The following is a 14221-nucleotide window of genomic DNA, read 5'->3' on the forward strand; positions in this document are numbered from 1 at the left end:
TGTTTCTAGTTGTTCTATAACAAGAAATAGGTGGGTGAATGGCTGAAGAAATGAATGATGCCAAGATGTGAGAAACTGCATAACTTGGTGACTCAAGAAAGACTTTGTGGAAGACATCAGACTTGATCTTGGCCTTGAATGATGGATAGAGTTTGGAAAGAATGAGGGAAATTACTTAAACATTTATTATCAAAGGCAGAGAATTAGGAGTAATGCACTGGACCACAAGGTCAGTTTGAACCACAAGGTCAGTGGTTCAAACTCAACAGCCACTCCTTGGAAATCCTATACAGGGGTTGCTATGAGTCAGAACCAACTTGACAGCACTTAACAACAACAACAAATGGTCCCCATATGTATGTGAAAGTTGGATAGTGAAAAACAAAGACAAAAGAACTGATTTTATTCAAACTGTGGTGCTAACCAGAAATATTTTATATGTCATGGACTGCCAAAAGAATGAAGAAATACAACGAGAATGTTCTTTAGGAGTAAATATGGTGAGGCTTCAATTCACTTACTTAGGATGTCATCAGGAAAGACTAGATGCTAGGAGAATGCATCATGTTTGGTTAAGTTAGTAAGTTAGGTGCCATTGAATCATCTCCAATTCACAGTGACCCTAGGTGGAACAGAATGAAACATTGCCCAGTTCTGTGCTGTGCTCGCAATAATTGTTATGTTATGTTCGAGCTCATTGCTACAGCCACTGTGTAAATCCATCTGATTAAGGGTCTCCATCTTTTTTGCTCACCCGCTACTTTACAATTGGTCCTTCCTGATAACATTTTGTCCAGAGCAAAATAGAGGACTAACTAAAATTAGGGAGAACCTCCATGAGCTGGATTGACCACGATGGACTCAAAAGTCCCAGCACATGAAGATGGTACAAGACTGGGCAGTATTTGTTCTGCTATTACACAAGGTCATCATGAATCGGAGCCAACTCGGTGACATGTAACCACAACAATGGTGTATGCCCAGGGTAGCGTGTGGATATTGGCCTGGATACAGGCAGAGATGTGTGTTGATAAGATCTGGAAGGTAAGATTGTCTAGGAGGGAAACAGCCCAAATAAGAAAAATGCAAATATAAGAAATGTATTGAATACTGAACGACTAACCTTTACGCTTTAGGTACTATTCCAAGAGCTTTATGTTTGTAAAAGCGTTTAATCTTTACAGCAAACCTATAGAGAATTATTTGGCACCTATTTTGTAGGTGGGGATGCTGAGACTCAGGAAAATTATCTTATTCAGATTCTCATGGTTTGTAGATGTGGAGCTGGGATCCAAACTCAGGTAGATACAGCTGCAGAGTCGGTGTGTTTCAGTGTTATGTCACATTGCCTTCCTTTTCCCCAAAGTTACAAAGATAGAGAGATGGTTTGGGCAAAGATCTGCACTAAGAGCCACACAATAGGGAGACACAAAAGAGAAACTAACAGTTGTGTTTCTAGAGACTGGTGATGTTGTTGTTATTAGTGCCTTTGAGTCGTTTCCAACCCATAGCAACCCTGTATAGGGTTTCCAAGGAGCCACTGGTGACCTCGAACAGCTGACCTTGAGGTTCGAACTGACTTTACAGTCCAGCACATTAACCACACCAGAATTGTTGATGTTGTTCTTGTTAAATGCCATCGAGTCGATTCCGACCCATAGCGACCCTGTATAGGAGGGTTTCCAAGAAGCAGTTGGTGAGCTTGAACCACCGGCCTTGCAGTTCAAACCACTTTGCGGTCTGACGCATTAGCCCACAGGGCCACACCAGGACTCCAGAATTGGTGATAGGGTGTAAGAAATTAGTAAATTGAGAAAGAGAAAGAGAATTCCTTGGAAAAGAAGAAGATGCCAAACTCATGAACCCTTAGTGAGTGGCTCGTACATAGACTTTGGAGTTAGGCAGACATGGATTCAAGTACCTGGTTGGTTGCTGCGAGATGCCAACATCTGCACAATGGGTTTAACAATCCACCAACCTCAGTTGTTGTTAAGTGCTGTAGAGTCAGTTCCAACTCGTAGAAGCCCTGTATAGGGTTCCCAAGGACCATTTGGTGAGTTTGAACCACTGACCTTGTGGTTCACAGACCAGTGCTGATCCTCAGCACCACACCATGAATCCAACCTCAGTGGTTAGGATTAAATGAGACAAAATTAGTAAGGTTTGCGGCACAGTGTAGGTGTTTAGTGAATGTAAATACTCTTCCCTTTGGATGATATGAATTGGCCAGGATCCTGGTTGGGATCTTGGAATGGATGTTGTTGTTGTTGTTGTTGTTAAGAGCTTTTGAGTCAGTGCCGACCATAGCGACTCTGTATAGGGTTTCCAAGGCTTTTAAATCTTTGTAGGAACAGAAAGCCTCATCTTTCTCCAGTGGAGCCACTGGTGGATGCGGACTGAGGACCTTGTGGTTCACAGTTCAGTTCTTACCATATGGAGCCACTGCGCTCCCCTTGGAGTAATTAGACTAACATTTATGTGATGCCAGCCAACTGAGTCCACTTGAACAGTTCCCCAGCACAAGCCTTCTGAGTGCCCACGGGCCAATACTTCGCAGGGAGCAGGCTAAATGATGCAGGGCGTTCCCCCAGGGGTCGCATTTCTCTCCATCAGCTCTCTGGCCTTTGCGGAAGCACTCTGTACTTGACCTCCAGAGCAGGTGTTCATCTAATGAAGCCGCTGGAGGCATGTACTTTGTCCTTTCCCTCCATCCCCGATCACCCTCCCTGATGCCATGGTTTTGACAACCTCCTAGATCCCAGGGTAGCAGGCTGGTGCTTCTTCCTCGTCACAGGCTTCAGCACCTGTTTGTTTTAGCTCACAGATCCTTCCCTCTCTAAGGGCTGAGTTTCCCTAAGTGTGAGACAATACATGCTGCATGCAAGGCCACAGCGATACAGAGCTCGAATCACAGTGAGAAAGTGATTCCCTTTAGAGTTCTCCTTTAATCTTTCTGATAAAGCTAAGGAGAACTCTTTTCTGGTGCTAGAATATCTTTACCACGTCTCTAACACTTCAGTCATAGCCTCTTTTTTTTTTTTTTTAACACATTCCACTCAGGACAGGAAATGGTTAGAATGGAGTTGATGGTTTTATTTTCATTGGATTTCTTTGCCCGGCTGAGTAGAAGTAGTTTTCTTTGGACTGTAGTGATAGACATTTTCCCTTTAAAATATATTTACTGGAGTAAAAAGTGAGTCCATTGAAAGCAAAATTGGGTAAATCATTGTCAGTGTGGTATGTGGATATGAAAAGCTTTATATCCCTACTGTACTCAGTACTGTAGTTTTGGAAAATGTGAGAAGAGTGGGGAAGCCATTCAATTTAGGAAGAAGAAGGCTCAGAAGTAGATGCACAGTGGTGACTTAACACACTTACTTTCTTTTAGCCCCAATTTCCTTATTTGCAAATGAGAATAATCATTCTTACTCCATGTTATGATTTTGAGGATTCATTGAGATTATTTGATGTATGTGCATACATACAAATGAAATGAGTTGTCACTAGTCTGCACTTTTGTAAAAATACACTGTGTTGAGTATAGAGAAGTTACTAGTTTCCCAGGAGTTCGATCACATGACAAAAACCCAAACCTATTGCCATTCGTCGACTCTGACTCAGCAACCCCATAGGGTAGAGTAGAACTTTCCCGCCGTGTTTCCAAGGCTGTCATCTGCCATATCTTTCTCCCTCAGAGCAGCTAGTGGGTTCAAGCCCCCAACTCAGTTTTCAGCTGAGTACTTAACCAGTGCTCCTTCCATCCCATGATTGTTGTTAGGTGCCATCAAATCAGTTCTGACTCATAGCAACCCTAGGCACAATAGAATGAAACCCTGCCCACTCCTGTGCCAGCCTCACTGTCGTTGCTATGTTTGAATCCAGTGCTACTGCCACTGTGCCTGTCCATCTTGTTGGAGATTTTCCTCTTTTTCACTGACCTGCCATTGTTGTTATCATTAAGTGTCGTTGAGTCTGTTTGAATTCATAGTGGCCCTATATAGGGTTTCCAAGGAGCAGCTGGTGGGTTTAAACAGCTGACCTTGGCATTAGTGGTCTAGTACTCCTCCCACAGCGCCACACCAGGACTCCATGTTTTTGTTTGTTTGCCTGCTAAATGCCATTGAGTCAGTTCCAACTCATAGCAACCTCGTATAGGGTTTCTGAGGAGAGGCTGGTGGGTCTGAACTGCCAACTTTGTGGCTTAAGTGGTCCAGCACAGTATCCTGCAGGACTCCATAATGGGAATAAAATGTGAGCAAGTTACATAACTCCGTTTCTCTGTTGTTTTTTTTTCTCATTGGCAAAATGAGATTATTGACCATATCATTTTCATGAGGTTACTGGGAGGATTAAACAAATGAATCTGTGTATGACACTAGAACATGGCTGGCACATAGCCACATTTGATGGGTATGAACTCCATGACCATGTCTCTGTGCCCCTTCCTGAGGTGTTAGTGTCCTAAGTAGAAAAACTCTTTGAAAGTGTGAAGCGCTAGTTTGTGCCAAAAGGACTCATCGATGTTAGCAGGACTCCTCCCAGAGTTCTCAGACCCTATGCAAAGTAGATTCCCACCAACATATATGTATGAGGGGGCTTCAAAATGTCTGGAAAAATTCCACCATCTTTCAATTCCATTTTTCCACCAGCTTTCTGAAACCCCATTGTATATCCATGTCTATTCATATAGTTTAAAGTATACACACACATACGTGCACAGAGTTTACAGTGTGCGAATCTGCTTACATCTGATAGTAATTTAAACGTCACAACTCTGAAAGTGAGGACTGTTATCATATTCCATTTTATAGATGAGGAGACCGGCGTTTAAAGGTTAGATGAACTTGCCCAATACCTGCATTCCAGAGCTAGATTTTTAAGATACACTAGCCTCCAGCGATTCACGTGGAAGATAATATTGACTTTGACATTGGCGAGGAAACCTCAAGGGGTGAAGGAGGATCTCTACTAGTGATGGGAGTGTGGTAAAGCAAAGCTCCACTTCCAAGATACAGCTGAATCAGTTTAATGGTAGGGGGATAAGTCTGTGGTGGAGGAAATCACCTGGGAGAAACAAAACACCCCCAGCTCAGTTGGTTACAACAAGGCAAAACCTTTAATAACATGAGTGCTTATTACATTAGCTGCTTTGGGGTTCTGACATCTTTGATTTCCGGTCATGTTTTTCTAACATGTAGAGGTGAATACCTCCCTCAGGATCACCTAGATGGTTGGTTTCCTGAGGATTTGTGTAGTTGGACAATGGGAACAACTATGACTTATCTGTTGGAAGAATCCCCCTGCTCCCTCTGGCCACCACCCATGACTTTTAGTAAAGTCCTCTCCCAAGGAGGAAAGAAGTGGAGGTCCTCCCTGAAAACAAGGAAGAAAAAAAAATCTGGTACAATACACAGCGAGAGAAATGATATTATAGGTTTGGTTTGAAACGGGAACGGAGAGGCTAGGAGTTGGAGGGTAGGGGGCAAAGAGTGGGAGAGGGCTGAGTCCATTTGGTTTCATTCTTGATAAAAAGTAACACCATCACTAGGACCATGCCATGCAACCTCAGAGACATCTCTGGACACTTCCCCCAAGGTTGTGCTGGGCAAGGGGCAGAGATCAGAGGTCAGTTCAGACGGGTGTGGTGCGCCTGCTGGCCGGATTATTATGCAGTGACTCTTTGAACTCTTTGGGAGTGGAGTTGTGGAACTGTAGAAAAGCGTGGTCCCGGTCGGAATTGAGGAGGGTCCCCATGGTGATCTTTGAGGGGTCCCGGGAGAGGGTGAACATTGAAATGTCGGTGGAAGGGATGGTATGGAAGCCTTTGCTGATGGGGGACAGGTCTCGGGACCTGGGTTCTGTGGAGCGGGAGCTTGATCGCCTCCGGAATCGATACCTATAGGGTGGAAGGCGGGCAAAAGTAGATTTCTTCAGGAACTCCGAATGGGATTTGGCACGTAGCTGCTGATGTTTTTCAATATAGATGTGCACAGCAACAACCCCCACGATCTCCGCGATGATGAACGAGAAGGCTCCAAAATAAAAGGACCACCCATAGGAGTAGCTTTTTTTGGAGTCACGCTGTCCAGGGTCTCCAGCATTGGCTGATATATAGACTATGATGCCGATAATGTTGCTTAACCCTAAGAGAACAAAAAAGAAAAACATATTGTTTATAAGCCTCAGAGGTGACTGTCACGGTTAGTCTTGAGATATTTATAGGAAATGTGAGGAAATGGGGAGAGAGGAGAATGGATTATGGCTGGGAAATCCAGCTGGAGAGCTCTTCTTGCATGCTTTACCTCTTGGGAAATGAAGGATTCTGTTGTTCAATCCCAGACTGTGTGCACTGAGCTAGAGAATACATCCTCCACGTACAGTAAGTGCAGCCTGAACTCAGAATGAAGTGACTTCCCTTAGACTTTTCAGCTCTAATTCATGAGGCTAGCAGAATGAACAAGATACAGGTAGCTGCCCTTGAGATCCTTACCAATAGTAGGAAGGAGAAACTGACATGCAAATATTGTTGCAGCAAGATGCATCAAGGGCTCCACTGGAGACATATATAAAATGGTCCAGGGGCAAAAGGGGAGAGAAAGACTAAGTAACCTTGCTTTGTGGATGAGAGAGTGTTTGAGTTGGGTCCTGAAAATGGAGTGGTGTGATTTAGGAGATGAAAAGCTACTGGCTGTGGATTGTGAGAAAGGGAATTGAGAATCAACTTGCTAGACTCCCAGCTCAGATGATTGGGAGGGTGGAAGATTTTGAGTTAAAGTAAGTAAGGCAGCAGAGAGACAGGTGCAGATAAAAGGAGATACTTGGATAGATTGAGTGCTTATGGACAGTCCAAATGGAGATGACCAGTAGCCATACGTGGATCTAGATCTGCAGCTCGAGGTATTAATGAGCCCACAGGAAAAGGGAGAGTTATTTATCAAGGTTTGTTTTTTTTAATCTACACAGTTTAAGACAATACTTTAGATCAGCCATTGTTGAAAGTTAGGAATTGTGGAACACAGAGCTATTTTCCCCTATGGGTAGGGGCTACAACTAAGAGAATAGCACTGGAAATAGCAGATCAGTCAAGTGGAGAGCAATTGATTGCCAAGGAAGTGGTAGAATGAGGAACTCATGTCTGGCCACTTTTCTTACATTTTAACTCCAAAGAAGAAATGTCTCTTTGGGTCCCATTGTTTTAAGGATCTCAGCTAGAGCTTTTTGCCAAACATATTCCACTGTTATTCCTGAGCCTTTCACTGTACAATTTATTTTAGAAATAAGTCAGCAGGTCCTTCTTCCAAGTCTGTCTGAATCTGAAGCTGTGCTGAAACTTGTCTACTGTAGGTTACAACGCTGGTATTCGTAACTCAAGTTACGGGTACAACAAACTGACAGGTGGATGTTAGCTGTCTGTTGTTGTTAGATGTTGTTGAATTGGTTCCGACTTATGCAAAAGAGAACGAAACACTTCCCAGGCCTGCACATCCTCACAATCATTGTTACTCTTTAGTCCATTACTGCTACCACTGCGTCAATCCATCTTGTGGGAGGTCTTCCTTCTTTTCGCTGACCCTCCAACTTTGCCTAAACATGATGTTCTCCAGGAACTTGTCCCGCATGAAAACATGTATGAGAGATGAAGTCTTGCTATCCTGGCTCCTAAGGAACATTCTGGCTGTACTTCTTCAAAACACATGTGTTTGTTCTTCTGGCAGTCCATGGTACCTTTAATATTCTTCTCCAGCACCATAACTCAAATGTATCAATTCTCCTACGGTCTTCCTTAGTCATTGTCTAACTTCCACATACAGATGAGGCTATTGAAAATACTATGGTTTGCTTAAGGCTTGGTTAGTCCTCAAACTGACATCTTTGCTTTTGAACACTTTAAAGAGTTTTTGTGTAGCAGATTTGCCTAATGCAATATGTCATTTCATTTATTGACTGCTGTTTCCATGAGTGTTGATAGTTGATCCAAGCAAAATGAAGTCATTGACAACTTCAATCTTTTCTCCATTTATCATGATGTTAACTTATTGATCCTGTGGTGAGGGTTTTTGTTTTCTTTACATTGAGGTGCAAAACATACAGTGGTCTTTGATCTTCATCAGTAAGTATTTTAAGACCTCTTCACTTTCAGCAAGCAAAGTTGTTTCATCTGCTTATCACAGGTTGTTAATAAGTCTTCCTTCAATTCTAATGCCATATTCTTCTTCATATAATACAGATTCTCGGGTTTAATTGCTCAGCATACAGATTGAATAAATGTGGTGAAAGAATACAACCCTGGTGCACACTTTTCCTAATTTTTAACCATTCAGTATCCCCTTATTCTGTTAGAAGAAATGATACTTGGTCTATGTACAGATTGCTCATAAGCACAATTAAGTGTTCTGGATTATTCATTATCTGAAATGTTGTTCCTAGCTTGTCATGGTGTACACAGTCAGCAAAACACAGGTAAACATCTTTCTGATACTCTCTGCTTTCAGCCAAGATTCATCTGATGCCAGCAATGATGCCCTTTACTCCATATCCTCATCTGAAACCATCTTAGACCTCTGGCAATTCATTGTTAATGTACTGTTGCAGAGTTTTTGGATTATCTTTAGTAAAACTTTACTTGCATGTGACATCAATATTGTCCAATGATTTCCAAATTCTTTTGGGTCATCTCTCTTTGGAATAGGCACAAATATGGATCTTTTCCAATCAGTTATCCAGGTAGTTGCCTTCCGATTTTCTTAGCATAGATAAATGAGTGCCTCCAGTGCTGCATCAATTTGTTGAAAGATTTCAGTGTATATTCCATCAATTCCCAGAGCCTTGTTCTTGGCTAATGCCTTCAGTGCACCTTGGACTTCTTCCTTCAGTACCATTGGCTCTTGATCAGATGCTACCTCTTGAAATGGTTGAACATTGACTTTTTTTTTGGTACAGTGACTCTGTGTATTCCTTCCACCTTCTTCTGCTGCTGCTTCTTACATCATTCAGTATGTTGTCCATAGAATCCTTCAATATTTCAAGTTAAGGTTTGACTTACTTTCTTCAGCTCTGTCAGTTTCAGAAATGCTGGGCATGTTCTTCCTGTTTGGTTTTCTAACTCCAGGCTTTTGTACATTTCATCATAATACTTGACTTTGCCTTCTTGAGCTGCCCTTTGAAATTTTCTATTCAACCCTTTTACATCCTTATTTCTTCCATTTGCTTTCACATCTCTACACTGGAAAGCAAGTTTCAGAGTCTTTTCTAACATCCATTTTGGTCTTTTCTTTCATTCCTGTCTTTTAAATGACCTTTTGCATTCTTCCTCTATAGTGTTCTTGATATTGTCCCCCAACTCTTCTAATTTTCAGTCATTCATGTTTAATGCATCACATCTGTTCATCAGATGATCTCTAAATTCAGGTGGTATATATTCAAGCCCAAAATTTGGCTCTTGTGAACTTGTTTTAATTTTCTTCAGCTTTAGCCTGAACTTGCATATGAGCGATTGATGGTCTGTTCCACAGTCTGCCCCTGACCTTGTTTTGGCTGAGGATATGAATGAGCTTTTCTATCGTACCTTCCTACAGATGCAATCAATTTGATTTCTAATTGTTGCATCTGGTGAAGTCCATATGTGTAGTCATCTTTTATGTTGCTTTAAAAGAGGTATTTGAATGACTAAGTCACTGATTTTGCAAAATTCTATCATGCAATCTCCAGCATCCTTTGTTTTTATCACCAAGGACATAGTTTCCAACTGCTGATCATTCCTCTGTGTTTCCAACCTTTGCATTCCAATCACCAATAATTATCAATGCATCTCGATTGCATGTTTGGTCGATTTCAGAATGAAGACATTGGTAGAATTCTTCAATTTCATCATCACTGGCCTTAGTTGTTGGTGCATAAATTGGAGTAATAGTGGTATTAACTTGTCTTCCTTGTCGGCATTTGGATAATACTCTATCACAGATAGTGTTGTACTTCAAGATCTTGAAGTGTTCTTTTCGATAATGAATATCACGTCATCCCTCTTAAATTTGTCATTCCCAGCCTAGTAAGCCTTATGATTGTCACATTAAAAATGGCCAGTATCAGTCATTTTCAACTCACTAATTAATGCCTAGGATACCAATCTTTATGTGTTCCATTTCATTTTTGACAACTTATAATTTTCCTAGATTCATACTTTGTACATTCCACTTTCTGACAATTAATGGGTGATTACAGCTGCTTCTCCTCATTTTGAATTTTGCCCCATCTGCAAAAAAAATGTTCCCAAAGCCTTTTTCCATTTGTGTCCTCTCTATCAACTCCACTTTGAGGAGGCAGCTCTTCCCCAATTTTATCCTGAGTGCCTTTCAACCTGAGGGGCTCACCTTCCAGCACAGTATCTGACAATATTCTGGGGCTCCCTGGTAGTGTTGCACTGCTATTCAAAATGTTTCCAGGGGCTAAACCTTCCGAAGTTGTCTGCCTCTCCTTCCTAGTCTGGCTTAGTCTGGAAGCTCAGCTGAAACCTGTTCACCATGGATGACCCTGGTGGTATTTAAAATACCAGTGGCATAGCTTCCAGCATCACAGCCACCTACAAGCCACCACAGTACAACCAAGTGACAGGTATGTTGTAGGAGCTTCTGGTAGTGATTACTTGTGACAGAGAAGAACCGGCCTAGAGAGTTTTCTTGGATGTAATCTTTATGGAAGGAGATCATCAAGTGTTGTCTACTGGGTGGATTCGAACCCCCAACCTTTCTGGTATCAGCTGAGCACTTAACCATTGTGCCACCAGTGCTCTTTCTGCATGCTTTAAGGGTTGTTTATGTTTTGAATATGACCCTTGTGCCACCCAGGACTTGCCCCTAGAGGGCACAGCTAGAATCTGGTTCAGCTCTGTATTCTTTTGGCATTACCTAGTGCAGGCATTCAGCAGTGGGTTCAAATAATCAGTTCTGAAGATGAGGGCTGACAAAGCTAGTCCCGTATCAGACTCTTGGCCTCATTTTCCTGGAGTGCCAATTTGGCTTAAAAATTAGTAGGAAAAGCATATATTTTTATGTTAAAATCAACATGGATGTAGTAAAGAAGGTTGGTGGTTCAAATTCAGCAGCCGCTCCTAGGAAACCCTATATAAGATTGCTATGAATCAGAAATGACTCCATGGCACTTAACAACAACATAAGGAAAAAACAAAACAAAACTGTAATTCATGTCAATTTTTAAGTCAATGGAAGACTGACTTCAAATGGCTACTTCTGATGGTGCCCCAGACTCCCTAAGAACATGTTTTCTTTTTCTTGCCAGCAGAGAAATCTTAGGGGCAACGTTTGAGGAACCCCAAAAGAAAGTCTTTTCAGAACAAATAAAAAGTCTTCACAGAGAGGCTCAAATGTCAGACTAATTTAAAGGAGGCAGAAAGCCAAATGGCTGCATTTGGTGGTGTTGGGTGTCACAAAGTCAATTCAGATTCATAGCCACCCCATGAGGCAGAGTAGAACTGGCCTGTGGGGTTTTCTAGGCTGTAGCTGTCATTTATACAGCCCTGATGTCACAGTGGTTAAAGCACTCCCTCGGAGCTGTGGGAGAAAGATACGGTAGTTTACTCCTGTAAAGACTGGCTGCTTGGTGGCTGTGTGCCATCAAGTTGGTTCCGACTCATAGTGACCCTAAGTAGGGTTTCCAAAGCTGTAAAACTTGCAGAAGCAGAAAATCTCATCTTTCCCCCATGGAGCAGCTGGTGGACTCGAACTGCTGACCTTGAAGTTAGCAGCCCAGTGCATAACCACTACACCACCCAGGGATCCTTCCTGTAAAGATGCCAGCCTTGGAAACCCTGTGAGCCAGTGTTTCTCTGTCCCATTAGGTTTCTGTGACTTAGACTTAACTTGATGGCATGGGTTTACTATGTAAGGAGCACTGTGCAATGTATTCGTGTTGTTGTTACTGCTAAGTGCTGTTGAGTCAGTTATGATTCATAGCGACCCTGTATAGAGTTTCCGAGGAGTGGCTGGTGAGTTCAAACTGACCTTGAGATCCAGTACTTACTTATCCTACAGTACTGCACACATTCACCCTCTCAATTAATCATCACAAGAAGTTACTTTTTATTAAAAATCATACCCATTTTATAGATAAAAGCCTGAGACACAAAGAAAGTTAGTTACTTCTCTAGATCACACAGCTAGGAAATGTTAAAGGTGGGATTTGAAGGCAGGATCAGCTCTCTTAGCCACAGGTGGATTTAGAGTTCAGTAACAAGACATTGATTTAGACTTCAAGAACAAGAGGTAAGCAGGCAATTCTTTTCTCCTGATTTCCAGAGTGCAAGCTCCCTGAGGGAGGGGTTAATGGTAGTGGTGGTGGATATGGGATGCTGCTGAATTGATTTAGACTCTTAGCGACCCTGTATAGGGTTTCTGAGGCTGTGAATCTTTACAGGAGCAGAAAGCCTCATCTTTCTCCCACGGAGAGGCTGGTAGATTAGAACTGTTGACCTTATGGTTAGCAGCCCAACTCATAACCCAATATGCTGCCAGGGCTCCTTGAGAGAGTAGCCAAGTCCTTCATATTTACCTTCTTTCTATAACCCCCAACTTCTCATCCCAAACCTGACCTATAGCAACTGCACACTGGAAGTCTGTTGAATGAATATATGAATTCAGTTGGCATGAAAATAACGTGGTTTAATGTATATATTGGAAGACCGGTGACTCCAGAGGATAACACAGGACTGTAAACCACAGGGTTGGCAGTTCAAGCCCACCAGCCAGTCTGTGGGAGAAAGATGAGCCTTACAGCTCCTGGAGAATATTTAAAGCCTCATAAACCCTATATAGGGTCATTATGAGTCAAAACCAATTCCATGGCACTTAACAACAACAACCATGTTTATACTAACAGCTATTAGATGTTGGACTCCTAGTGTGGGGCTGTAGGGTAAGTACTGGACTGCTAAATGCAAGGTCGGTAGTTCAAATCCACCAGCCATTCCTTAGAAACCTCATGTATGAGTCAGAACCGACTTAACAACACTTAACAATTATATATGAGCACTTACTATGTGCCAGACACTGTTTGAGGCCTTTTGTATATTCCAACTCATTTAATTCTTCTAACAGCCTTAAGAGGTGGGGCTATAATTACCCCATTTTTCAGATGAAGAAACTGAGGTACAGAAAGGTTAAGTGATTTTCGAGTTGTGCTGTGGGCTAATGTGTCAGACTGTAAAGTTGTTTGAACTGCAAAGTCAGTGGTTCAAGCTTATTAGCTTGGAAACCCTGTACGGGGTTGCTATGGATCGGAATCGAATCAACGGAACTTAACAACAACAACATATATCTAGGAAGTTGTTGAACCAAAATTTTCACTGTCTTCGGAGCTTCATCTCTGTGCTTGACACATAAAATGTTGCAAATCTGCCTACAACCACAAAGCCTTAGTGTGACTGAGCAATTAGGAGCTTTAAGGGTTCCATAATTTTCAGGTGGAAAAACTAAGGCTCATGGAATCTCTTAGGAATATCAGAGTGGTGGGGTCTAGAGTTAGACCTCAAGGTTCTGGCTTCTTCTTGGACTCTCCCCGCTGCCCTAATGTTTCATAGTTTCCACGTATCTAATCTACCTGCCATTTCCCACAATGCCCCTTGTGAGAAGACAATTGCTAACAATCTTGACCCATTCTTCTCAAACACTCTTCTTGGATGACAACTTAGTGGTCACCTCCTAGTATTAAAGCACCTCACTCTCTGGGTCATTCCAAGTCCAGGAGGCCTCCAGTGACTGGAACATGCCTCTAAGTAAAACACATCCCTGGGATTACCAGCTGTTATCCACAGATTATGACCACAATTGTCACTGAGCTGACCACATCACTCTGCAGCAAGATGGTGACCTTCTCCTGGTCCACTGCATGAGTTGGTTCCCAGAGACTCACAGCTGGGTGAAGTCCAAATTTCTCATTTTGTAGAAAGGGAACCAAAGTAGCAAAGGAACATGAGTAAGGTCTTAGAAGAAGCCATCACGCCAGCCCGCAGACTTCTGAACTATACTGACATTCTTCTCCCAATACTAAAACATGGTGGTGTGCAATCTGAGTGCCTGGCTTCAGGCTTTCACAACAATCCTATAAAGTCAGTGTTTGTCATTGTTATGTGCTGTCGAGTTGACTCTGACTCATAGTGCTCTGTGCGACAGAGTGGAACTGCCCGATAAGGTTTTCTAGCCTATCTGCTAGT

General features: G+C 42.4%; 1 protein-coding gene across 1 annotated transcript in view; it reads right to left on the reverse strand.

The window, feature by feature from the left end:
* Window positions 1–5092: 5092 nt before the first annotated feature.
* CACNG3 (calcium channel, voltage-dependent, gamma subunit 3) overlaps window positions 5093–14221 on the reverse strand; it is a 157258-nt gene continuing 148129 nt past the window's right edge. The window contains exon 4 of the mRNA XM_006867192.1: window positions 5093–6143. Within this exon, the coding sequence (XP_006867254.1) occupies window positions 5632–6143 (512 nt within the window). The 3' untranslated portion in view covers window positions 5093–5631. The remainder of the gene's footprint in view (window positions 6144–14221) is intronic.

The sequence above is a fragment of the Chrysochloris asiatica genome, unplaced genomic scaffold, assembly GCF_000296735.1.
Source record: "Chrysochloris asiatica unplaced genomic scaffold, ChrAsi1.0 scaffold00102, whole genome shotgun sequence".
NCBI classification, from domain to species: Eukaryota; Metazoa; Chordata; class Mammalia; order Afrosoricida; family Chrysochloridae; genus Chrysochloris; species Chrysochloris asiatica.